Raw genomic sequence first — 26,978 nt, forward strand, 5'->3', positions numbered from 1 at the left:
GGGACAGCAGCATGCAAAGGGGCCGTGACCTTATTCAACTCCCTGAAGTCTGTAGTCATTCACCAGAAGCCATCTGGATCTCTCACTGGCCACACTGGGGAATTAAAGGGACTATGAGTGGGCTTTATGATGCCCACCCTCTCCAACTCCTGGAGAGTTTCTCCAATTTCCTTGCGCACCGCAGGCAATTTATACTGCTTAATATTTGTCACCCACTGAGGTACAGGCAGAGCTACAGGTGGGTGCTTAGCCTGTCCCCTCAGAGCTGCCTTTACCACACATACCCTCAGTCTGAACTCACCTGCAGTGGTCTGTAACCACAGAGCCCTGCAGGATATCTACCCTCAAAATATACTCAGGGATGAGAGAAATGCACATGATATACTCCTTTGGGGGTAAATACCCTATCTCCAATGGGATTTGGGCTTTCTTCACTCTATTTGCCTTACCCCGATGGCCATCTATCACAGCAGTGGTCCCAGAAAAATGCTCAGGTTGGCATGGATCAGAGAACACTCAGCTCCTGTGCCCACCAGCATCAGGACACGTTGTACATTCACAGGGGACCAATGAATTGCTAATTCTACATGTGGTGTCTGGTCTCCACCATGTCCCCCAAGGTGGGGACCTTGACCTTGACCCCCCCATTAGTCAAACGACGATGCCCAATCATCCTCCTGGGGCAGTGAGGACTCAGGTGAATCCTGAGCAATGTCCCCCAGGAAGTTTTGCAGGGACACAGGCCGGACATGAGGCCTTGACTCTGGTTTCCGTGTCCTGGACCTCAGTGGCTGGAACTGCTGCTCTGGCTTTACTTGGTGCCACGGTTCTAACAAGATCCTATTGGACTGCCCAACGAGTTTTTCTTTCACTACCCCGGCCTTTATCAAATCAACCACATCTGGGTCCTCAAGACCTTCACGGGGCCTTTTGCCCGTCTTCTATCAGTCTTAGCCCATACTTCCCTTGGTGCCCTTATTGTTTCAACCTCCCCCAGATCTGCTAAAGTACGAGTATCCTCTCTTATGGGTCGCCCTAGGTTTGGGGCAAGAGTATCACTAGGGACCCAAAGAGAGATGGAGGAGCTGTGTGCGGCACCAGATTTCTCTTTCCTATAGTGAACACCTCCTCATCAGGGCTCTAGGGGACCACATTATAGATTATATTTTTCACACCCAATTCCCACAGTACCTGATGGAGCTCTGCATATGTTTTAGAACTACTGGGAAAATATGGTAAATCTCCCTGATTAGGCCAAACTATCCTGATGGCAGCTGTCAGCTATTCCAGAAGTGTTTGATTCCCTGAGGCATGATGGGCATTTTGGAATCATTGCTGGAGGGAAGGGTGTCATCAGAGAAGCCATTCTACTCATCCCAGTACCTGACACAACACTGTTTTCTACCCCCATGTCCCAGAGACGTAGAAGCCATGTAGGCAGAGATTCCGATGGCCTCTGTCTATACAGCACACTCATGTCCACCAGCTCATTCTGGGCATAGGGGAGGAGCATGGAGTGCCCACCACCTGGGGAGGGGGGTTGTTCCTCCACAAGGAGCCCACAGTTGTCTTGTTTTTATTTTCCTAATTACAGCTGGGTGGGCCTTTAAAACAGTAAAGATGGTACCTTTGCCGGTGGCCTGGGTAGCAGATCCGCAAATGACCTGGCACCCTATCCTCCTAACCATATCCTCTTCTCCCTCGGATATGGCTCCTCCTCCTATGGCTCCTCCTCCACCATTTACAGGGCTGAAGGCACCACTCTTTGCTCAACCTCCCCAATGGCCTCCTACTATGCAGCTTTTCCTGCTGCCTCCCCCCTTTGCCACTAAGGAGTCTTCTAGGAGTGTGACATGTCTTTTCAGTAACCATCTCTCTTCCTTAATAGCATCCCATAGGTTATCGCCCAGCTCCTTCAAGAGATGCTGAAGTGTCTCCTGCCAAGTCTCTCTCCCTCCTGTATAACATTTTCCACTATCTTGATGACAAGACAACCTACAATGACAGTTCTACACGACCCCCTAAGTTCTCCAAGCAGTCTTTCAACTCACGGAGGGCTAATTCTGCAGCTTCTGGTATTTCCACCCTTCCCCAGTTCCAGGGAAGGCCCCACCCCTCCTTGAGGTCCTTGACCCTAGACCAATTCCCCACTAGGGGTTCCCAAATTGGAAGCCCCACAGCTGGGGGGATAACAGGTGAAGCTGCACCCTTTGCTGATGCATCCACTGAGGCCTCCACGCCATCCACAGGGGAACTTCCGGGCATTACCCCACCATTTCTAGAGGCGGCCGTCCAAAAGGTTGCACCCACTATGACAGATTTTGGGTTTAGAGGAACCCTGCCAACTTCCGCGAGATGTAAGTCTGAGGAGAGGAATTCCCAGGGGAAAATACCTTTAAAAACTGAAATTACTCCAAGGGAGAAATAAAGTTTAAAACCCATTTGTTGCTTACAAGCTGCAGTCCAGTGCTATCTCTATCCTCCTGCTATGGAGGAAGCAAGCAAGCAAGCGCACCCCCTTAACCTCTCAGTTTCAAACATGCCCTCAGTTACTCAGGTAATTACCGTTTGACATGGAGATGAAATTCTCTCCTCCCCTGATGATATGCAAATCCACCAAATACACTTTGTCTGGGCCTATCTGACCAGAAGCAGCAGTTAGCGTTGAGAGCCCAGATCCCTGAGACCTGGACTCACCCTTTCTTCCCACTCTGGCTCCCACAAGTTGTGTGCAAGCTGCCCCAGGAGTGCATGGCTGCGGCCTTGGGGCTGGGAGGCTGCCAGTGTGCAAGGAGCTGAAAGGGATAGAAACTAACCCCAGGTTACCTTCCTAGGCTTTCCTTGGAAGTTGCAAGGCTTCAGTAGCCTCCAGAGTCCAAAATATTTGCATCATGCAGGATCTGCCAGTCTACATGTTCTCCCATTGGGAGACAGATTCTAGGGGCTTCCTATTTTGTCATCTTTCCAAAATGTTACAATCAAGTTTTCTTTTTGTCCCCAGCAAATTATTTTTTATTCTTTCCTTCTTTAAAGCAGCTTTGATATACAATATTATGATGGTTTCAATTACACAAAACATTAGATGAACATTCACCCATATTAAGTCCTCATGCCCTCCACTGCATCAGCGTCCCTCACATGGTAAAATGTTACAGGGTCATTAACTGTATTCTCCCTGCTTTAGTACTGACAATGTGACCATCCTATATAATCAAGTTTTCGCTGACATAAAGCTTAAATTTAAAATTAAATCAGAAAAGATTAATTTCCTACCATACATTTTCTTCACATCTATAAGGGTGTCTGATTAAAAAAGAAAAGAAAAATAAAAAAGACAATATGAAACAAGAAAAATGAAAAAGGGATTGAATAAGTAGATTAACATATTTGTATGCATTGTGAATGTTTTCAAACTTCTTACACTAAAATTAAAATTGCTTATTTTCCTCGATGCTTTTGTGAGCATACAACTAAACCTGTAAAATATTCCTGAATGTCAATTCATTCCTGCATATTTTAACACTCATTTTTTTGACATCATTGATGTATAATTACTTGAACATTATGGTTACTAGACTCCCCCTATTATTAATTCCCCTCCCACATTTCCCATTACAGTCACTGTCCATCACTGTAGTAAGATGCTATAGAATCATTACTTGTCTTCTCTGTATATACTGCCTTCCTCATGTCCCCAAACCCCTACATTATGTGCGCTAATAGTAATGCCCCATTTCCCCCCTTATCCCTCCCTTCACATCCATCCTCTGCAGTCCCTTTCCCCTTGGTAACTGTTAGTCCATTCTTAGGTTCTGTGATTCTGCTGTTTTTTTCCTTCATGTGTTTCTTTGTTCTTATACTCCACAGATGAGTGAAATCATTTGATACTTGTCTTTCTCAGCCTGGCTTATTTCACTGAGCATAATACCCTCTAGCTCCATCCATGTTGTTGCAAATGGTAGGATTTGTTTTCTTTTTATGGCTGAATAATATTCCATTGTGTATATGTACCACGACTTCTTTATACATTCATCTACTGATGGACACTTAGGCTGCTTCCATTTATTGGCTATTGTAAATAGTGCTGCGATGAACATAGGGGTGCATCTGTCTTTTACAAACTGTGCTGCTGGATTCTTAGGGTAAATTCCTAGGAGTGGAATTCCTGGGTCAAATGGTATTTCTATTTTGAGTGTTTTGAGGAACCTCCTTACTGCTTTCCACAAATGGTTGGAATAGTTTACAGTCCCACCAACAGGGTAGGAGGGTTCCCCTTTCTCCACATCCTCACCAACATTTGTGGTTGTTTGTCTTTTGGATATTGGCCATCCTAACTGGTGTGAGGTGGTATCTCATTGTGGTTTTAATTTGCATTTCCCTGATTAGCAATGTGGAGCATTTTTTCATGTGTCTGTTGACCATCTGAATCTCTTCTTTCGAGAAGTCTCTGTTCAGATCCTGTGCCTATACTTTTATTGGATTATTTGCTTTTAGTTTTTTGAGGTGTGGGAGCTCTTTGTATATTTTGGATGTCAACACTTTATCGGATCTTTCATTTATGAATAAATTCTCCCATAATGTAGGCTGTCTTTTTGTTCGACTGATGGTATCCTTTGCTGTACAGAAACTTTTTAGTTTGGTATAGTCTCACTTGTTCATTTTTTTTTTGTTTCCCTTGCCTGGGGAGATATATGCATGAAGAAGTTGCTCATGTTTATGTATAAGAGATTTTTGCCTATATGATTTTCTAAGAGTCTTATGGTTTCATGACTTACATTCAGGTCTTTGATCCATTTTGAGTTTACTTTTGTGTATGGAGTCAGACAATAATCCAGTTTCATTCTTTTACATGTAGCTCTCCAGTTTTTCCAAAACCAGATGTTGAAGAGGCTGTCATTTCCCCACTGTATATCCATGGCTTCTTTATCGTATATTAATTAACCATATATGCTAAATACTCATTTTTATTTTTGCTTTAAGCATAGAATTATTTCAATGTATGTTTTAAAATCTTCAGGGTGGGATTCTCAAGATAGCGGCATGAGTAGCGTGGCAGAGATCTCCTCCCAAAAACATATATATTTTGAAAATACAGCAAATACAACTATTCCTAAAAGAGAGACCAGAAGATACAGTACAACAGCCAGGCTACATCTACATCTGCAAGAACTCAGCATCCCACAAAGTGGGTAGGATACAAAGCTGTGACCCAGTGAGACACAAACACTACCCCCACCCCCGCTCACCAGTGGGAGGAAAAGAATCAGAGTGGGGAGGGAGTGGAAGCACAGGACTGCTAAATAACCAGCCTTAGTAATCCACACCGGGAGCACAGACACACATTGCATGGTGTACTGGATATTAGAGAAAGGGAAAAGTAAAATCTGCGAGCAGGTCCCCACAGCTGCTTCCCCTTGGACAAAAAAAAAGCGGGCGCTTTAAAAGTCTTAAAGGGACATGGGTTTAACAGGTGGACAAAATCATCCTGGCACACTCAGCTGGGAAGCTTAAGGAACTTCAGGTGCCCTAACCCCTTGGGTGGCAATGTATGTCCAAAGCCCCTCAAGGTGAGGGAGGAGCAGCTTGCCATTTATTGCCCCCCCCACTGGCACTGCAAGCAAGCTGGCTGACTCACCATTGCTGTGGAGCATCTGGGGAGCAGGCCCACCCACAGCAAGCACAGAGTGGCTTTTCCCAGCATGCGGCTCACCTGGCCAGACCAAGAGGCTTACCCCTGCCCACAGCTGACCAAAACAGACAGCAGAGACCGGTGCACAGTCCGGAAGGCAGAAGGGGGTTTTATTCTCACAGTGAACATGCTTCTTGCCTGCAAACCCCACCAGTGCCCTAGGCTATCTTGAGGGCCATGCCACTCATGGCAGCTCAGGGGATCAACCCAGAGGCTGCTCCCAGTGGGCGGTTGCCTGGTTCAGGCACCAGAAAGTGGTGCAGAGTCTGGAAAGCACTAAGGGGTGCTATTCTCATGGGAGAAAACACACTGCTCACCTATGACCCCCACCAGTGCCTGAGGCCAACCCAAGGGCTGTCCCACACACAGCAGGTCAGGGGATAAACCCAGAGGCTGCTCCCTGTGTGTGGTTGACTGACACAGGCAGCGGAGAAGGACAAGGTGACCAGCATGCAGGAAGGTACTTTGTTCTATGAGCTCACACAAGCCACTCACTGGCGATCACTTCCATCACCATGAAAAGGCAGAAGAAACTTGTTCAGTCCAAAATCCTTCAAACATCAGAGAGAGGGCCTGGTGAGACCAAAATCACCAATCTTCCTGAAAAAAGAATTCAAAATAAAAGTCATAAGCATGGTGATGGAAGTACAAAGAAATATGCAAGAGCTAAGGGCTGACTTCCAGAGGGAGATAACAGAAATGAAACAAACAATGGAAGGATTTAACAGCCGGCTGGATGAGGTGCAAGAGATTCTTAATGGAATAAAAGTCACAGAACAGGAATACAGAGAAGATGAGGCAGAAAGAGAAAAAAGGATCTCTAGAAATGAAAGAATATTAAGAGAACTGTGAAACCAAAGATCCAAATGGGACAATAAATGCATTATAGGGGTACCAGAAGAAAAAGAGAGAGAAAAAGGGATAGAAAGTGTCTTTGCAAAATAATTGATGAAAACTTCCCTAAACTGGGGGAGGAAAAAGCCTCAGACCATGGATCTCTCAACACAAGGGTCCCAAGGAGTACAACACTAAGACATAATAATTAAAGTGGCAAAGATCAAAGACAAGGACAGAGTATTAAAAGCAGCCAGAGAGACAAAAAAGTTCACCAACAAAGGAAAACCCATCAGGCTATCATCAGACTTCACAGCAGAAACATTATAGGCCAGAAGACAATGGCATGATGTATTTAATGCAATGAAACAGAAGGACCTTGAACCAAGAATACTGTATCCAGCAAGACTATCATTTAAATTTGAAGGGATTAAACAATTTCCAGATAAGCAAAAGTTGAGGGAATATAACTCCACAAACCATCTCTGTGTATTTTTAAGGGACTGCTCTAGATGGAAGTGCTCCAAAGGCTAAATAGATGTCACCAGAGAAAAGAAAACTACAGCAAAGAAAGTAGACTAAATAAATACTAACTAAATAGGAAATAAAACCAGCCATCCAGAAAACCAGTCACATAAGAGTACAGATAAAACACCTAACATATAAAGAATGGAGGAGGAGGAATAAGAAGGGAAAGAAATACAGAATCATAAGACTATGTTTATGAAAGCATAATAAGTGAGTTGTTAGATGGTTAGGTAGTAAGAGAGCTACACTAGAACCTTTGGTAACTAAGAATCCATAGACCACAATGGCAATAAGTACATATTTATCGATAATCACCCTAAATGTAAATGGACTGAAGGCACCAATGAAAAGACACAGAGTAACAGAATGGATAAAAAAGGAAGACCCATCTATATGCTGCCTACAAGAGACTCACTTCAAACCCAGACACACACACAGTAAAAGTGAAGGGATGGAAAAATATATTTCATACAACTAAAAGGGAGAAAAAAGCAGGAGCTGCAGTACTTGGACCAGACAAAATAGACTTCAAAACAAAGAAAGTCACAGGAGACAAAGAAGGACATTACATAATGATAAAGGGGTCAGAACAACAAGAGGATATAACTAGTACAAATATTTATGCACCCAATGCAGGAACACCTACATATGTGAAATAAACACTAACAGAATTAAAGGAGGAAACAGAATGCAATGTAATCATTTTAGGAGACTTGAACACACCACTCACTCCAAAGTACAGATCAAACAGACAGAAAATAAATAAGGAGACAGAGGCACTGAACAACACACTGGAACAGATGGACCTAAAAGATATCTACAGATCTCTACACCCAAAAGCAGCAGGGTACACATTCTTCTCAAGTGCACATGGAACATTTTCAAGAATAGATCACATACTAGGCCACAAAAAGAACATCAGTAAATTTAAAAAGACAAAAATTCTACCAACAAACTTCTCAGATCACAATGGCATAAAACTAGAAATAAATTGTACACAGAAAACAAAAATGCACACAAACACATGAAGGCTTAACAACATGCTCCTAAATAATCAATGGATCAATGACCAAATTAAAACAGAGATCAAGCAATATATGGAGAAAAATGAAAACAACAACACAATGCCCCAAGTTCTGGGGAAGACAGCTAAGGCAGTTCTATGAGGAAAGTATATAGCAATGCAGGCCTATTTTAAAAAGGAAGAACAAACCCAAATGAATACTCTAAATTCACAATTATTGAAACTGGAAAAAGAACAAATGAGGCCAAAAGTCAGCAGAAGGAGGGACATAATAAAGATCAGAGAATAAATAAATAAAATTGAGAAGAATAAAGCATTGGAAAAAACTCAATGAAACCAAGAGCTGGTTCTTTGAGAAAACAAACAAAATAGAAAAACCCAGAGCCAGGCTTTGAAGAGTAAAAGACAACTAGACACATAAACAGAATCAGAAATGAGAAAGTAAAAATCATGATGGAGACCACAGAAATACAAAGATTTATTAGAGAATACTATGAAAATCTATATGCTAATAAACTAGATAACAGAAGAAATGGACAACTTTCCAGAAAAATACAACCTCCCAAGACTGACCAAGGAAGAAACACAAAATCTAAACAGACCAATTACCAGCAACGAAATTGAATCAGTAATCAAAAAGTACCCAAGAGCAAAACCCCCGGGACAGATGGATTACCTTGGAACTATATCAGGCATACAGAGAAGACATAATACCCATTCTCCTAAACGTTTTCCAAAAAATAGAGGAGGTGATACTTCCAGACTCATTCTATGGAGCCAGCATCACCCTAAAACCAAAACCATGCAAAGAACCCACCAAAAAAAAAAATTACAGACCAATATCCCTAATGAACATAGATGCAAAAATATTCAACAAAATATTAGCAAACTAAATTCAAAAATAGATCATGAGGATCATACACCATGATCAAGTGCAATTTGTCTAACAGATGCAAGGATTGTACAACATTGGATACCCCATCAAATTCATCCTCCAAACAGCAAAAAGGACAAAAACCACATGATCATCTCCATAGATGCTGAAAAATCATTGGGTAAAATTCAACATCCATTCGTGATAAAAACTCTCAGCAAAACAGGTATAGAGGGCAAGTATCTCAACATAATAAAGGCCATACATGGCAAACCCACTGCCAACATCATACTTCACAGCAGGAAGGTGAAAGCTTTTCACCTAAGATTGGGAAGAAGACAAGGATGCCCACTGTCCCTGCTTTTACTCAACAGAGTACAGGAGGTCCTAGCCATGGCAGTCAGAGAAAACAAAGAAATAAAAGGCATCCACATCGGTAAGGAAGGAGCTAAATTGTCATGGTTTGCAGATGACATGAAATTGTACATAAAAAACCCTAAAGAAGAGACTGCAAAGCTACTAGAACTAATATATGAATTCAATGTTGCAGGATACAGAATTAATACACAGAAATCAGTTCCATTCCTATACACTAACGGTGAACTAGAAGAAAATCAGGAAAACAATTCCATTCACAAGCACATCAAAAAGAATAAAATACCTAGTAATAAATCTAACCAAGGAAGTGAAAGACCTATACCCTGAAAACTACAAGACACTTAAGAGAAATTAAGAGGGCACTAATAAATGGAAATTCATCCCATGGTCTTGGGTAGGGAGAATTCATATTGCAAAAATGGCCACTCTGCCTAAAGTAATCTCGATTCAATGCAATTCCTATCAAAATACAAACAGCATTCTCCAACAAACTTGAACAAACACTTCTAAAGTACACATGGAACCACAAAAGACCCCGAATAGCCAAAGCAATCCTGAGAAGGAAGAATAAAGTAGGTGGGACCTCGCTTCCAAATTTCAGGCTCTACTAAAAAGTCAAAGTAATCAAGACAATGTGGTACTGGACCAAGAACAGATCCATGGACCAGTGGAAGAGAATACAGAGTCCAAATATTAACCCAAGCATATATGGTCAATTAATATATGATAAAGGAACCATGGATATACAATGGGGAAATAGCCTCTTCAACAGAAGGCGCTGGCAAAACTGGATAGTTACACGTAAGAGAATGAAACTGGATTACTGTCTAACCCCATACACAAAAGAAAACAAAAAATAGATCAAAGACATGAATGTCAGTCGTGAAATCATAAAACTCCTAGAAGAAAACATAGGCAAAAATCTATTGGACATAAACATGAGCAACTTCGTTGTGAACATATCTCCCTGGGCAAGGGAAACAAAAGCAAAAACAAACAATTGGGACTATATCAAACTAAAAAGCATCAGTAGAACATAAAGACATCCTACAGTATGGGAGAATATATTCACAAATGACATGTGATAAGGGGTTGACATCCAAAATATATAAAAAGCACATGCACCTCAACAATCAAAAAGCAAATAAGCCAATGAAAAAATGGGCGGAGAATCTGAACATGTATCCAAAGAAGAAATTCAGATGGCCAAGAGACACATGAAAAGATGGTCTACATCGCTAATCAACAGAGAAATGCAAATTTAAAAAAACTACAATGAGATATCACCTCACATCACTAAGGATCATCACCATCCAAAAGACAAACAACCACAAATGTTGGCAAGGATGTGGAGAAAGGGGAACCCTCCTACACTGCACTGCTGGTGAGAATATAAATTAGTTCAACCATTGTGGAAAGCAGTATGGAGATTCCTCTAAAAACTAAATCTAGAAATACCATTTGACCCAGGAATTCCACTCCTAGGAATTTACCCTAAGAATGCAGCATCCCAGTTTGAAAAAGACAGATGCACCCCTATGTTTATTGCAGCACTATTTACAATAGCCAAGAAATGGAAGCAACCTAAATGTCCATCAGTAGATGAATGGATAAAGAAGATGTGGTACATATACACAATGAAATATTATTCAGCCATAAGAAAGAAACAAATCCTACCATTGCAACAACATGGATGGAGCTAGAGGGTATTATGCTCAGTGAAATAAGCCAGATGGAGAAAGACAAGTATCAAATGATTTCACTCATCTGTGGAGTATAAGAACAAAGAAACTGAAGGAACAAAACAGCAGCAGACTCATAGAAACCAAGAATAGACTAACAGGTCCAAATGGAAAGGGACTGGGGAAGATGGGTGGTAAAGGCGTAATAAGGGGGAAAACAGACATTACAATTAGCAAATATAATGCAGGAGAGGAGCATGAGGAATGAAGTATAGCACAGAGAAGACAAGTAGTGATTCTATAGCATCTGACTACACTGATGAACACTAACTGTAATGGGGTATGTGGTGAGGACTCGATAATGGTTGGAGTCTAGTAACTATGTGTAATGTTGCTCATGTAATTGCACATTAATATCAAAACAAAAAATAAATAAAATAAAATCTTAAGATTAATAGATTTCTTGTAACATAATTTTTTCTTTTTGCATTTTATGTCTCATATAATGTCCACCTTTTAAATGCAAGTGTATTTGCCATCAAGTACCTGAGGACTTTTGAGTTTTCATATTCATCTTAAAGAAAAGTGTGTTATCTAAAGGCATGTGGTTGTGTAAACAAGACAACGCTTGCCTTAAAGCAAAAATAAAAAAGGGATATTACAACATACAGGAATGAATTGAAATGAGAGAATAACAAACAAATTTAGTGGTATTTTGACAAACACAAAGACGAAAATAAGTAAATTTAATTACAAAGTAAGGTTGAAAACGATTCAAAGAAACGTTAACGAGAAAATAAACATAAAGACATAAGCTTGCAGAGAGAGGACAAAGTAAATCAATGATCAAGAAAATACGAAAGTTGTTTTCTGAATAACATTTTTAATAATGATCCCAACTCGATTCCTGGAATAAATATTGTCTTGTCACATTGTTTAATTATTTTCATATATTGTTGGAAATTAGGCACTAATAGGAGTTTCATGACTATGTTCATAAGATGCACTGGTCTGTAGGGTTCTTTTAAATGTCTCTCTCTTCTTTGGGTCATAACACTGCCCTCAGAGAAGGGGTTAAGAAGTGTTCCCCCTACTTCTATTTTCTAGAAGAGAATGTAGAAAATTGGCATAATTCCTTCTTTAAATATTTTATAGAATTCACCAGTGAAACCATTCGAGCCTGGTGCCTTCTCTTTTGGGAAGTTATTACTGATTCAATTTCTTTTCTAGATATGATCCTACTGATGGGACCCATTTCTTTTTGTATGAGCCTCCATAGACTGGGGCTTTCAATCATTTGGGGCAATTCACCTAATTTATCAGATCTGTGGACACAGAGTTGTACAGAATATTATTTTATCATTTTCATAGACATGGGATCAATAGTGATGGCTCATCTTTTAATTTTTGATATTAGTAACTGCTGTCTTTTTTTGTTAATTAAAATAATGTGTCATCAGTTTCCTTGATCTTTTCAAAACAACAGCTTTTGGTTTCCTTGATTTCCTCTACTGGTTTCCTGTTTTCAGTTTCATTGATCTCTGCCCCATGGTTTATTCATTCTTGTTCTGCTTGCTTAAAGTTTATACTGCTCTTACTTTTTAGTTTTATATAATAGGCAGATTGTTTGTTTCCCTCCTAATATGTGCATCAGTGGTGTAACCGTCTCTTTACAATATTTTCACTGCATTCCACAAATTTCAACAAATTGTGTTTCATTCATGTAGTTCAAAATACTTAAAAAATATTTTCCCCTGGGAATGCTTAACCCGTGTGTCATGTAGAAGTGCATTAATAAATTTGCACATATTTTGGTATATTGATGTGTGTTCCTGTTATTGAGTGCTAGTTTCATTTGATCACACAGTAAACCTTGTATGATGTGGGCCTTAGCTTCCTGGGGCCACCATAACTCATTACCACAGACTGGGGGGCTTGAACACCAGTTGAGTTCCTCACAGCTGTGGAGTCCAGAATTCCAGGACTAAGGTGTCAGCAGGGCTGTCATCTTCTGAGGCCCCTTTGTCTTGTGGGTGGCTGTGTTCTGCTGCCTTCACATGATCTCTCTGTGCCTATGTCATACTTCCTCATGTTTGTAAGGACGGCATCCTATTGGGTTAGGGCCCCACCTACTGACTTCATTTACACTCGGTTACTTCCCTATACAGCCCGTCCCCACATGCAGTCACATTCTGAGTTACTGGGTGTCAGGACATCAACATATGAGATTCGGTTGGGGGGACACACAATTCAGCTCATAGTAATGTCTCTTCTTTTAAACACATTGTGGTGGGTTTTACTGCACAGGTTTGTGCCTACCTTGGTGTATAATTCATGTGTGCATGAGAAAAAGTGTATTCTGCTGCTGTGGGATCAAATATTCTGTAAATGTCAGATACAATCGTATCATAAGTGATTATCTACTCAGTTGAAATCTGTCCTAGTTTTCTGCCTTCTGCATATTTCAGTTACTGATAGAGTGCTGCTTAAGTGGCCACCTCTTACAGTAAGCACGTCTGTTTCTCTTTGCAGTCCTATCAGGTTTTGCTTCAGGTATTTTGAGGCTGTTAGGTGCACAGCAATTAAGGATTGTGGTAACTTCTTGGAGTGCTGATCCCCTTGTTACTATGCAATGCCTCTCTTTGTCAAGGATAATTTTGCTTGTTCTGAAACTGGCGTCCTTTTAAGTCAATGTAGTTTCTCCACCTTTTGTTTATGGAGGCAATGATATACCTTTTGCCACTTATTTTACCTTATAGTGTGTATTTATATAAAAATTATTTTCCAGACAATATGTGGTTCTTTACCTGGAAAGGAATTGTTATAGTTGCATTAATAACTTCCACAGATATAATTGTTTTGCATTCACTTCACCTTCTGTTTTCTTTCCTTCTGGAAATCTGACTCGTCAGATTTCCAGATTCCATGTTCTGTTTTAGTAAATCGATGATACCTATTTTTAAAATTTTGCAGTGATTCCAATACAGTTTATAAGCACATTAACAACTCACGCAGGCCCTCTAAACTAACATTGTACTGTCTCATGGGCAGGCTAGAGACCTTGACAGCATATTCCCAATTCTCACTGCTGTCGTTCATTTTACTTATAAGCTATACAAACATAATTGCTATTATTTTGAAAACAAACCAAGATGTCCACTGAGAAAAATATTTACCTTAACTCTTCATTTATGTAAAACTGATATTCTCATATATATATATATGCACATGTAAATATATATATGCACATTCCTCATATATGTATGTATATATATATACATAATTTTTTTCATTGAGAAAGTTTTAAGATCTCCTAAAAGTCTGGTTTACTGACAAAAGGTTTCCATTTTTGTTGTCTGAGAAAGGACTTGTCCACTTCTCAATGAGCATCATGGGATACGGAACTTCAGGTTAGTTTCTTTTTCTTTCAATTTGTTAAATATTTCACTCCTCTTACTGCTAGTGATTTCTAGAGAGGTCCACCTTACCGTTTTTTGCTGGATGCTAAAAATTATGTTTGCAATGCTGCTCAAGTAAAACCTTCATGAGATTGTGTATTAATGTTAATTTAAAAAATGATATGACAGAACTGGAAGTAAGCAGGCCTTTAGTGTGTAGTTTTATATTTATCTCAGTCAGGCTGTATTTGTTGTAGCTGCATGTCAGACGTGTCAGTGCCTGCTTCTGTCCTCTCGGTCTCCCCTGCTGGGTTTTTCCCTAAGAACTTGTTCTTAGAGTCTCTTGGTTGTAATTTACTGCAAGTATACCAGGCTCTATTGATGTGGTGGTCAGGTTTGGGAAAGAATAAGTGTTTTTAAATCTTAGGACTATTTCCGTAAAGTGTACCCATGTCGGTGTGCCAACCTGTGAATGTTTCTTTCCATTTAGGAGGAATGGTTCATTTTCCTTAGCTTTTAGAAATGAGAACACTTGTGCTTCACTTAAAACAAAGGAAGTTCATGTTGAAATGAGCTCTTCCCAATGTTTTCAGGTATACTTGGGATCTGAAGCATCTCTTAGTGGCCCCCCCACTCCTGTGTGTGACAGGAGAGCGAGAGGGAGGAGGAGCAGGCCAACTCCCCTTCCTCCCAGTCAGAGGCTGAGGCAGGTCTCAAGGTCAGGACCGTGTTAGGTGGGTCAGTACGTGTGTGACATTTTTCAGAAGTTACTTCTCCCCACGACATATTTAAAAGTGGTTCTTTTATCTTTCCCCTGCTGGAAGCATGAGTTTTTCTCAGATCTTCACTTAGAATGTGACCATGCTGAAGGTAAACCTCATGAATTTGTGGTGATTCCTCCCAAAATGGCCACCGGGCATTGTCTTAACTGTTTATTTCTCCCAGCTGGGAGGCAGATGGCAGGGGCGTAGTGTGCAAGGCCTGGTGCACACAGGTCAGGCCGCATCGGCCCCTCTTCCTTCCTGAGAGCATTTTCTAAGGAGGGCATAGTCATGAATATGGGTCACACCACTGAGCTCCTTCTGAAGGACACAGGCCCGTTCCGCTGACGTCTGACCAAGGAGGACGGGGTTTTCCTGGTTTCTGTGGGGATGGAATCCTAACTGCACTAAGCAGCTGACCTGAGTACAGCCCACTGTCCTGCACTTTGAATATTTTCACTTTTCCAACTCTGCCAAGACCCTGTGCTCCCTCACTCCCTCCTTTCCCTTTACAATGCCCGTCACCCCTAAGAAGCAATGAGATCTATACACACGCAGATACACTAACTGGCTCATGCAAATATGAACCCCAGGAAGTCCCACCACCCGCCATCTGGAAGCCGGGTCTGAAAGCCTGAGACCTAGGGGAGCCGATGGCATGAGTCCCGGAGATCAGAAGGCCCACGTGAAGCTCTCTGGTGGACCTGAGCACCGAGGGCGCAGATGTCTGAAGGCAGGACAGGGTGGAAGTTGCAACTGCAGAAGGAAAGTTTACCCTGCTTCACCTTTTTGTTCCATTTGGGCCAATGATGCTGCCCACAAAGCTGAGGACAATCTCCACTCAGTTTACTGAGCCAAATACTCATCTCAGGGACAGACTCCCAGAACCCACAGAATAATCTTACCAGCTGTGTAGGCATCCATTACTGTAGGGAACAAAGTTAACCCCCACAGCCACTCACTGCATCTTACACATGAACAGCCTTCTGTGTCCCAGTGTCCTGCAGTGTTGGTGGAGGGCAGTAGGAAGAAGTCACCCCTGGTCTTTAAGGTCCTTCTCTCCCTACATTCAAGTGTTCATGTCATCACACCTGTCACCACTTTGCTTCCACCAGGCATTTCCCAGGGAAGAGCTTGTGAAACAAGAAGTTGAGCACCTACCTGTGCCACATGCCAACCTGCTCTTCTACACGGCAGGCAGGGAGCCATTCCCCTAATTCCTATTTTACAACCTGTGTGGTCAGGCTGTTCTGGGTATCGCTTGTATGATGACCTTCCGCAAAGACACTGAAATGAAATTGAATAAAACAAGGCTTTTATCTGGAGAGAGAATGCGGGAGAACATGGGGAGGAGGTGAGGCTGGTGGGAGAGGGGACGCAACAGGAGCGTTTGGTGGAAGAGTGCTGGGCTGTCGGGCTGTCATCACCCACTCAGAGCTGCCCATGGGAAGCTCAGTCAGTCACAAGACCTGGTCCGCAGGAGAGAGACATTTCCCCAGGATCCTGGGTAACTCCATCCCCTCCCTTGGTGTCTGATTCTCAAGCCTGGGCCTCCTCAGAACCTGCTATAAATATTCAGGACCACAGAAACTTATTTTCCATGGATGGGGACCATCTCCAAGTTCAAGTCTCGGTAGGCCTGCGGATCCCCTCGGCCTGCATGATGCATCTGTGAGCGGGGTCACGGGCTCAGCTGTAGCTTTGTTAAGCAGCAGTTACTGGAAGGAAAGGGCTGACCACCATAGGCAGACCCTGAGGTGCGGATACTCAGCCATCAGGCCAGTGCCCCTTCATCCTTCTGTTAAGGAAGCCCCTTAAGAGAGACTCTGCAGTAATTGCTGCTTATACATATATAGTCAGGGAGTATCTGAAGTTTCCCTGGATCTTGGGTGGGAAGGTGAAAGGTGTACAGATTTCTGCATCTGTTGACTTCTAACGTGCTTTGGCCACACAGTGCACACAAGTGCTTCCCTGCTGAGTGGAACCTCTGACACCCACACGTGTGATTATGGCTCATGTTCCTCTCCATGCAGCACACATGGGCCCTTTCCTCCATGTGTGCACTGGGGCCTTACCCACACTCCCTTCATACAGAAGGCTTCTCCCCTGAGTGCATCTTCTGATGTCTCTGGAGATTTGACTTACTCCGAAAACCTCGCCCACAATAACTACACACAAAAGGTTCCTCTCCTGAGTGTTTCCACTGGTGGTAGATCAGGGATGATTTACGGATAAAGCCTTGCCCACACTCCTTGCACACAAATGGCCTCTTTTCTGAGTGTGTCTCTTCATGGTCCATCAGGCTTGATTTCTGGATAAAGGCTCGACCACACTCCTTGCAAATAAAAGGCTTCTCCCCTGAGTGTTTCCTCAGGTGGGAGGTAAGAGATGATTTCTTGACAAAGACTCGCCCACACTCCTTGCACACAAAAGGCTTCTCCCCTGAGTGTGTCTTCTGATGGCTCAGGAGATTTGACTTCAAGCTAAAACTTCGCCCACAATTCATGCACATGAAAGGTTTCTCCCCTGAGTGTTTCCACTCATGGGTAGTGAGGGATGATTTGTGGGTAAAGCCTTTCCCACAGTGCTTGCACAGAAATGGCTTCTTGCCTGAGTGTCTCCACTGGTGGGCGGTAAGGGATCTTTTTCGGATAAAGGCATGTCCACACTCCTTGCAAACAAACTGCTTCTCAACTGAGTGTGTCTTCAGATGACGTAGGAGATATGACTTCAAGCTGAAGTTTCGCCCACAGTACCTGCACAGGAAAGGCTTCACCCCTAAGTGTTTATTCTGATGGTTTAGGAGACCAGACTTCCACCTAAAACTCTGCCCACAATACGTACACACAAAAGGCTTCTCTCCTGAGTGTTTATACTGGTGGTAGATCAGCGATGATTTATGGGAAAAGCCTTGCCCACACTCCTTGCACAAAAAGGGTTTCTCTCCTGAGTGTGTCCTCTGGTGGCGGATCAGGTTTAATTTTTGGATAAAGCCTTGCCCACACTCCTTGCACACAAAAGGCTTTTCCCCTGAGTGTGTCCTCTGATGGGGTATCAGGGCTGATCTTTTGGTAAACGTTTTCCCACACTCCTTGCACACAAAAGGCTTCTCCCCTGAGTGTTTCCACTGGTGGGACATCAGGGTTGATTTTTGGGTAAAGCCTTGCCCACACTCCTTGCACACAAAAGGCTTTTCCCCTGAGTGTGTCCTCTGGTGGCTGTTCAGGTGTGATTTTTGGGTAAACCTTTTACCACACTCCTTACACACAAAAGGCTTCTCTCCTGAGTGTTTATATTGGTGGGAGATGAGAGATGATTTTTGGATAAAGCCTTGCCCACATTCCTTGCACACAAAAGGCTTCTCCACTGAATGTGTCCACCAGTGGCGTATCAGGTTTGAATTTTGGGTAAAGCCTTGTCCGCAATCCTTGCACAAAAATGGCTTGTTACCTGAGTGTTTCCACTGGTGGGACATCAGGGCTGACTTTCGGGCAAAGCCTTGTCCACACTCCTTGCACACAAAACGCTTCTCCCTTGTGTGTGACCTGTGTGTTATGACGCTTGACTTATCGCTGAAGTCTGGTCCAGTCTCCGTGCACATGTAGGGAGTCCCTCCTGAGTGTGTCTTCTGGTGCAGCAATAGTGCTGACTTATCAGTAAAGTCCTGTAAACACTTCCTGCATGTTAAAAGATTCTGTCCATAATGTGCTTTTCTGTGTTCGAGTACCTCTGGCTTCTCGCTAAAGCCTTGCCCACACTCTACATGTATGAATGCTTCCCATCCTGAATTTTGTATTCCTTTTAATACTTTGCCTGTTTCTTTAGGACTTGCCCTCTGGGCTTGGCTGCCCTCTATTTCCACCACTATGTTCCTTTGCCCCAGACTTAATGCCTGTGTGGGGTGTGGGCTGGCAGATGCCCCCCAGGTCTGACTCCTCCTCCTCAACATGGTTTGGGAGTTTTCTTGTCTCTCTTGGCCTACTCTCCTATCACTCTGGTTGCACTGATGAGAGAGTTCTTCCTGCTCTTGTTCCTGGTGATCCAGGCCAGGACTCCTCGGCTGTGGGTAATTTGTTGCATGTGCACCTGCAGACATCTGAGCAGAATGGTTGTGAATCGTGTGCCTGATGAGGATATGCTGACTGCAGGCCAGGGTGTGGCATGCAGAGAGATGCATTTCTGGCTTTGCTTCTGCTGGAGAGAAAAAGTGCCCCATCAGGATGGTCACAGGTAAGGCAGCCTGGACCACCACACAACACAAATGCCACCACCTCCCACAAGGGTTCCCCTCCCAGGCCCTGCTCTTCCATCTAGTTGGAAGCTGCTATCTTCTCTTGGAGAGGAATGTACACACTAGCGAAGGATTTTCTTGAGTCTGTTATCTACCTTCAGGTAGAGCATCATCTAAGTTACAAATGCTACTGAGCCTCTGGAGGGAGATCTTCCTGTGTGTGACAACATGGATGGCCCCGAAGTCATTATGCTGAGTCATGTAAGACAGACAAATCCCACACGACAGCACCTGTATGTGGGATCTGAGAAACAGAAACAGAAACAGACGGACAGGCAAGGAATCTGAAGGACACCAAGGGTGGGGGCGGGGCTGGGCGCAGGCAAAACAGGGTGAGGGGATGAAACTGAGCAAACTTCCAGCTGAACATAACTAAGTCACGGGAAGTAGTGTACAGCACAGGGAAGATGATGTAATTAATTTGTGAGGTCATACATGGCAACTAGTCTCAGCATGGGGATCATTTTCTAAAGCATAAAAATAACCAATCACTGTAGACTGAAATGAATCACACCTGAAAATAACAGGATACTGTATGTCAATGACACTTTGATAAAATAGTACATCAGACGTCACCTTCAGAGTACACACTCCAGTGGCTCCCCAACATATGGACTGCATCTTTGCATGGATTGCGGGGCCCTATACCCCACTTCCTGCTCAGACCTCAGTTGCTTCCACTTTGAGTCCCTCACTCCAGCTGACACTGACTGAGGTTGGTCCTGTCCTTTGAACGAGGCTACTTCCTGACTGGGCAGAAGGAACACCAAATACAGCCATACAAGTGCTTGGCTTAATGGTTTGCTTAGTCTGAGTTCAGCTCAAAATTCACTTGGTCAGAGAGGCCTCTGCTGTCCGTCCTGTGTGGCCGCTTCACCCACTCCCAGCCCGCTGTCCCAACACCACCTCCACGTGTTTTTCCAGGAGTCTTCACAGCACTTCTTCCCTGAAATCACAAAGGTGGTTAGGGGTGCTGTCCATGTTCTGTAGGTGTCCATACACCTGCCACCACCGTATGTAAGCAAGGGGAAGGAGGGATAGGACAGGCTCCTTCAGTGCTGTATTCCCAGTCTGAGAACTGAGGTTGGCATGGAATAAAAAGCGAAATGATGACTCATGAATATGTTCTATGAATAACCATATATTTAGTCTTTGAGCTTTTAAAAGTGAAAAGTTAAGAGGATTGACAAGAGTTACCCTTGCTGAGAAAGCTGGGAAACATTTGAGGAGGCTTGCTTTTCATTCCATAAGCTGTTCACCATTAAGTGCCAATGTAAAAAAATACTATGTACACACACAAAATGAATACAAAAACCACTTGTAGAAAGGAAATATTTACATTGGCTGTTTTGACTACAGGGAAACAAAACATTCATGTCCAGAAAGGAAAACCTGCAGTGAAAGGAGAAGATCCATGCTGACTGAATTCACTCCTGGTGCTTTGAGCCACCAGGGTAGTGATGGTCCCAAGGAATCACCTGGGACCCCTGAAAGTTGTGACTGTCTGAGTGCTCGCATGTCACCTGGTGGGCTTCCCATCACTCTCACTGGCTTCTGACCAATCAGAGTATGCAGCCCTGGCTGCATCTGCCATCCCCAAGAAGTAAGATGGGATCCGTTGGTAGCCTTATTTCTGCACCAGCTGGGAGACCCCAGCTTCCCAAGTGCACCACACAGGCCTTGAGCCCGTGCCAGGGCCCTCCTCTGTCAGTCACAAGCCTGCCATGGACATGCTTTTTTCTAAGATATCTGTGGTGAAAATATGAATGCTGGTGTCACATTTCGATACTCACACTCTGAGAACCTGTTGGCGGATAGAAACCCTCTACTTAAAATTCACTGAGAGATAAATCCATGAGCAACTGCTTTTGGGTGGGGAAGGAGTTGTTATGGATGGGAAAGTACAGAGCAAGGAATGAGAAAGACGTCCACATTCAGAATGAGCTCACCTCCATGCAGACCACATGGATGCCTTGGGGGATGGGGAGGCAGGAAACAACATGGAAGGGGCCTAAAGGGGTGTGCTGGGGAAGTGCAGGGCTCAGGCACACCGGTGCACACATGTGAGAACACATTGCCTGTCACTGCAGATCTGCACACGTCATGGTATTTGGACTCTACCTACAAAGACCTACATGGAAACATCTGTATATTGGTTAGATGGACTCCCATGCAGAAGGGCTCATGGATTAGAGGAAATGTCTGCAACTCCCTTTGACAGCATCGGACATAAAATGGGCTCTTGGACAACTAGAGGAAGGCACATGTAGGTAAACATGTTATCATGAATACAGAGCAAAATGCTAAATGTTGAATCCAGGAAGGTATAAAAATTTCACACTCTGGCAAAACAATTATGGGATGTAAATTTAAGAGACACGGTACAAAAACATGTTAAATGGTTAATGCTATCAAAAAAATCTAATGAACCATGTTATTAAGATCAGAATAGAGTGTTACTAGACAGTGGAAATGAAAGATAGGATGACCAAGATTTGTTTCAAAATGACTGAGCAGAGGCGGAGCAAACATGGCGGCGTGAGTAGGACAGTGGGAATCTCCTCCCAAAAACATATATACTTTTGAAAATACAACAAACACAACTAGCCCTAAAAGAGAGACCAGAAGACGCAGGACAGTGGCCAGACTGCAGCTACACCAGCGAGAACCCAGCGACTGGTGAAAGGGGTAAGATACAAGCCCCGGGCCCGGCGGGACCCAAGCCACCCTCCCCCCAGCTCCAGGTGGGAGAACAATAGGCAGAGCGGGAGGGAGACGGAGCCCAGGACTGCTGAACACCCAGCACCAGCCACCCCACTAGAGCACAGACACAGTGCGTGGGCGGAGGGCAGTAAGACCTCTGAGTGGGTGCCGAAGCTGATGCCCCTGTGACAAAGAAAAGCGGGGGCTTTTTGAAAGTCTTAAAGGGACAGGGACTTAACAGCTTGACGGAAACTACCCAGGTCACAGTACAGCAGCTGGAAATTACAGGGAAAACCGGGTGCACTAAAACCCTGGGCAACAGCTGAGACACCTCACGGAGGTAAACAGTAAAGCAGCCCCCCCAACCATTACCCCTCTGGGCGCTGCGAAAGCAGAGAAGCAGCCTGAGACAAACTCCGCCCACAGAAAGGGAAATTTCTCCCTTCCAGCCAGGCAAGACACAAAGGCCCACTCTACACGCAATTACCCAACACAAGCCACTAGGGGTCGCAGTTGTCCCAGTAAAGAAAGGCCAGTCGCAAGTGAAAATTTTGGCCCTCCCAGCTGACAGTCAATAGCACCTGTCAACATGAAAAGGCAAAAATATATGATCCAGACAAGACTAACCCAGACAGCTTCGGCATCTGCTACATCTTCCCCTGAGAAGGAACCTGGGGAGATAGATTTAGCCAGTCTTCCTGAAAAAGAATTCAAAACAAAAGTCATAACCATGCTGATGGACTTGCAGAGAAATATGCATAGAACTAAGGAAGGAGAATACAGAAATAAAACAAGCTCTGGAAGGACTTCAAAACAGAATGGACTAGATGCAAGAGACCATTAATGGACTAGAAAACAGAGAACAGGAACGCAGAGAAGCTGATGCAGAGAGAGATAACAGGATCTCCAGGAATTAAAGAATTTTAAGAGAGCTGTGTGACCAAATGAAAAGGAACAAAATACGAATTATAGGTATTCCAGAAGAGGTAGAGAGAGAAAAGGGGATAGAAAATCTTTGAAGAAATAATTGCTGAAAACTTCCCCAAACTAGGGGAAGAAATGGTCTCTCAGACCACAGAGGTACACAGAATTCCCATGACAAGGGATCCAAGGAGGGCAACACCAAGACACATAATAATTAAAATGGCAAAGATCAAAGACAAGGACAAAGTATTAAAGGCAGCCAGAGGGAAAAAAACGTCACCTACAAAGGAAAACCCATCAGGCTATCATCAGACTTCTCAACAGAAACCCTACAGGCCAGAAGAGAATGGCATGATATACTTAATGCAATGAAACAGAAGGGCCTCGAACCAAGACTACTGTATCCATATTACTGATCCATATTAAATATCATTTAAATATGAAGGAGGGATTAAACAATTCCCAGACAAGCAAAAGTTGAGGGAATTTGCCTCCCACAAACCACCTCTTCAGAGCATCCTACAGGGACTGCACAAGATGGAAGCACTCCTAGAAAGAGCACAGAACAAAACACCCAACATATGAAGAAGCGAGGAGGAGGAATAAGAAGGGAGAGAAATAAAGAATCATCAGACTGTGTTTATAATAGCTCAACAAGCGAGTTAAGTTAGACAAAAAGATAGTAAAGAAGCTAACCCTGAACCTTTGGTAACCACAAACTTAAAGCCTGCAATGGCAATAAATTCATACCTTTCAATAATCACCCTAAATGTAAATTGACTGAATGCACCAATCAAAGGACACAGAGTAATAGAATGGATAAAAAAGCAAGATCCATCCATATGCTGCTTACAAGAGACTCACCTCAAACCCAAAGACGTGCACAGACTTAAAGTCAAGGGATGGAAAAAGATATTTCAAGCAAACAACAGAGAGAAGAAAGCAGGTGTTGCGATTCTGGTATCAGTCAAAACAGACTTCAAAATAAAGAAAGTAACAAAAGACAAAGAAGGACATTACATAATGATAAAGGGCTCAGTCCATCAAGAGGATATAACCATTATAAATATATATGCACCCAATACAGGAGCACCAACATACCTGAAACAAATATTAACAGAACTAAAGGAGGAAATAGAATGCAATGATTTCATTCAAGGAGACTTCAACACACCACTCACTCCAAAGGACAGATCCACCAGACAGAAAATAAGTACGGACACAGAGGCACTGAACAACACACTAGAACAGATGGACCTAACAGACATCTACAGAACTCTACATCCAAAAGCAACAGGATACACATTCTTCTCAAGTGCACATGGAACATTCTCCAGAATAGACCACATACCAGGACACAAAAAGAGCCTCAGTAAATTCCAAAAGATTGAAATCCTACCAACCAACTTTTCAGACCACAAAGGCATTAAACTAGAAATAAACTGTTCAAAGAAAGCAAAAAGACTCACAAACACATGGAGGCTAAACAACATGCTCCTAAATAATCAATGGATCAATGACCAAATCAAAATGGAGATCCAGCAATATATGGAAACAAATGACAACAACAACACTAAGCCCCAACTTCTGTGGGACACAGCAAAAGCAGTCTGAAGAGGAAAGTATATAGCAAACCAAGCATATTTAAAAAAGGAAGAACAAGCCCAAATGAACGGTCTAATGTCACAATTATCGAAATTGGAAAAAGAAGAACAAATGAGGCCAAAGGTCAGCAGAAGGAGGGACATAATAAAGATCAGAGAAGAAATAAATAAAATTGAGAAGAATAAAACAATAGCAAAAATCAATGAAACCAAGAGCTGGTTCTTTGAGAAAATAAACAAAATAGATAAGCCTCTAGCCAGACTTATTAAGAGGAAAAGGGAGTCAACACAAATCAACAGTATCAGAAACGAGAAAGGAATAATCACGATGGACCCCGCAGAAATACAAAGAATTATTAGAGACTACTATGAAAACCTATATGCTAACAAGCTGAAAATGACTGAGCACTTGAAGAAGATGGTGACAATGGGAGGAGGCAGGACTGCCCCAAGAGAGTGGAGCCTGCAGATGGGTCCACAGAGCTCATCAGGGCTTCTGCATGTCAGGTCACCAGTACACAAAGAACGTGGCACTAACAAAATGACTATGATCACACAGGGACAGATCGATTCTTTGGGGGGAAATGCAACAGCCGTTGTGCAAAAGAAGAATTAAAATTCATCTCCCCAAACCTGGACGGACAGTTCAGACTGACCCACTCCTGCCAAACAAATCGGTAAAGACATGTGAGTTGAGAAATGACAACGATCTACAGGATGTGTTCACGGCCGAGGCACAGCGAGGATTCCTACAGCAGGACACAAGGAGACTTCCAAGCACATGGTAATGGCAGCCACTTCAACGTGAGTCGGCTACCACGTTCCCCAAGAAGGGCTTAGGGATCAGGAAGGACAGATGAAGCCTAAAACCAACACCTTCAGCATAACAAGAAGATACCCCATAAATTTACACTTGTCCACAGCCAAGGAAGGGGCATCAGCTCTCTGTAGAATCTCCCATGATCCCACCACAAGGGCCTGGGGGAGGGAGGCCCAGAAAGTACTGGGCACACAGGAGAAGGGAACAGGGGTCCCAAAGGGCAACCCCCATTGCTGCAAGACAGCAAGTCCAGGCAACAGGTGAAAGAAAGAACCGTGACAAGCAGTCCCCATGGTGCCCACATCCAGGCAGTAGCCACCCGAGGCAGTGCCTCTGGGGCAGAAGAGGGGAAAGGAAGGTGAAGTGGCCCCGGAGACAATGGTGGAGAGAAGAGGTGGAAGACAGGACACATGGGGCCCTGCAGGACACTAACAAAGAGAAGACACCCCACTGCTGCCTCACAGAGGCTGGTCAGCAAGGCCACAGAGGGAAAGCCTACTGGGGAGAAGGTGGGCTTCCTGCAGTCGGAAGGTGTCAGGGCACCCAGGACACCCCCTCTGCCTCACTCATCCAAGATGATCGTGTGGGAGGGAGGCAGGGCCAGGCAGCCTCAGCAGCAACGGTGCAGGAGGACAGCTTCCAGCCAGGGCCTCTGAGCAGCCGCCCCCGCCCGGCAAGCCCGAAGGCCAGTGTCTGCCCAAAGGCTCCCCTCACCTGGACGGGGGCCTGGCCGGTGTCTACTCTCTTCCCTCCAGGGCTCTTCCCCTCGCTCCAGCCACGTGATGAGGTCTGGTTTAGAACAGGGAATTTCTGCTTAGCGGGAAAAAGGAGCAGGTCACTCTTGGTTGTAGGCTGGGAGGGCTATCTGCAGGACCCAGACTGGGGTGGGAAGACCGGGGTGGTGTGGAGGAGCTGGGACCCATGCATTCCAGGCTGTGTGGTTGCTGGCAGGCCTGGGATCCTGACACTCCCAGAGGCACACAGACCCCGCCAATCCCCAGGGAAGCAGGAAGCTGAGCACCGGCTTCTCAGTGGGACCCCAGGGAGAGTAAGGTTCAAAGGGGACAAAACAGCCCTGAGGGGAGACCCCGCTCACCCAGCGACTCCAGGTGGCTGAAGTTCTCCAGCATCACGTGTCTGTACAGGGTCCTCTGCGCAGGGCTCAGCAGCTTCCATTCCTTCTGCGTGAAATCCACAGCCACATCCTCAAACGTCACCAGAGCCTGCAACACAAATCCAGGCCTGCTCACCGGGAGGCTGCGAGCCTCAGCCTGGGCATGTGCGGGCACGGGGGCTGCATCCGTCCCCCAGCTTTGCAGGCAACCACCGGGTGCCAGACATTCCACACTGCAGGCAGTGGTTCCCAGGGGCAGCCTGAGACGGACAGTACGTCTGCCCTCCTCCCCAGCCCGAGGACCTGCCTCATCCCGCAGGGGCTGATCAGGCAGGTCACATCCCCTGGACGGCT

At 44.0% G+C, this 26,978-nt stretch overlaps 1 protein-coding gene across 19 annotated transcripts in view; it reads right to left on the minus strand.

The window, feature by feature from the left end:
• Positions 1-16,466: 16,466 nt before the first annotated feature.
• LOC118911073 (zinc finger protein 337-like) overlaps positions 16,467-26,978 on the minus strand; it is a 118,531-nt gene continuing 108,019 nt past the window's right edge. For 4 of the 19 annotated variants that reach the window (XM_057492092.1, XM_057492089.1, XM_057492091.1 and 1 more), the window contains 3 exons: positions 26,607-26,733; positions 26,225-26,320; positions 16,467-19,362 (listed from right to left, as the gene is read on the minus strand). In XM_057492092.1, coding sequence (XP_057348075.1) covers positions 17,255-19,362; positions 26,225-26,320; positions 26,607-26,733 — 2,331 coding nt within the window. In that variant the 3' untranslated portion in view covers positions 16,467-17,254. Of the gene's footprint in view, positions 19,363-19,712; positions 20,406-26,224; positions 26,321-26,606; positions 26,734-26,978 lie in introns of those variants that run through there. The other 15 variants (XM_057492086.1, XM_057492085.1, XM_057492087.1 and 12 more) reach the window with 12 other exon arrangements.

The sequence above is a fragment of the Manis pentadactyla genome, chromosome 14 (assembly GCF_030020395.1).
Source record: "Manis pentadactyla isolate mManPen7 chromosome 14, mManPen7.hap1, whole genome shotgun sequence".
Lineage (NCBI taxonomy): Eukaryota > Metazoa > Chordata > Mammalia > Pholidota > Manidae > Manis > Manis pentadactyla.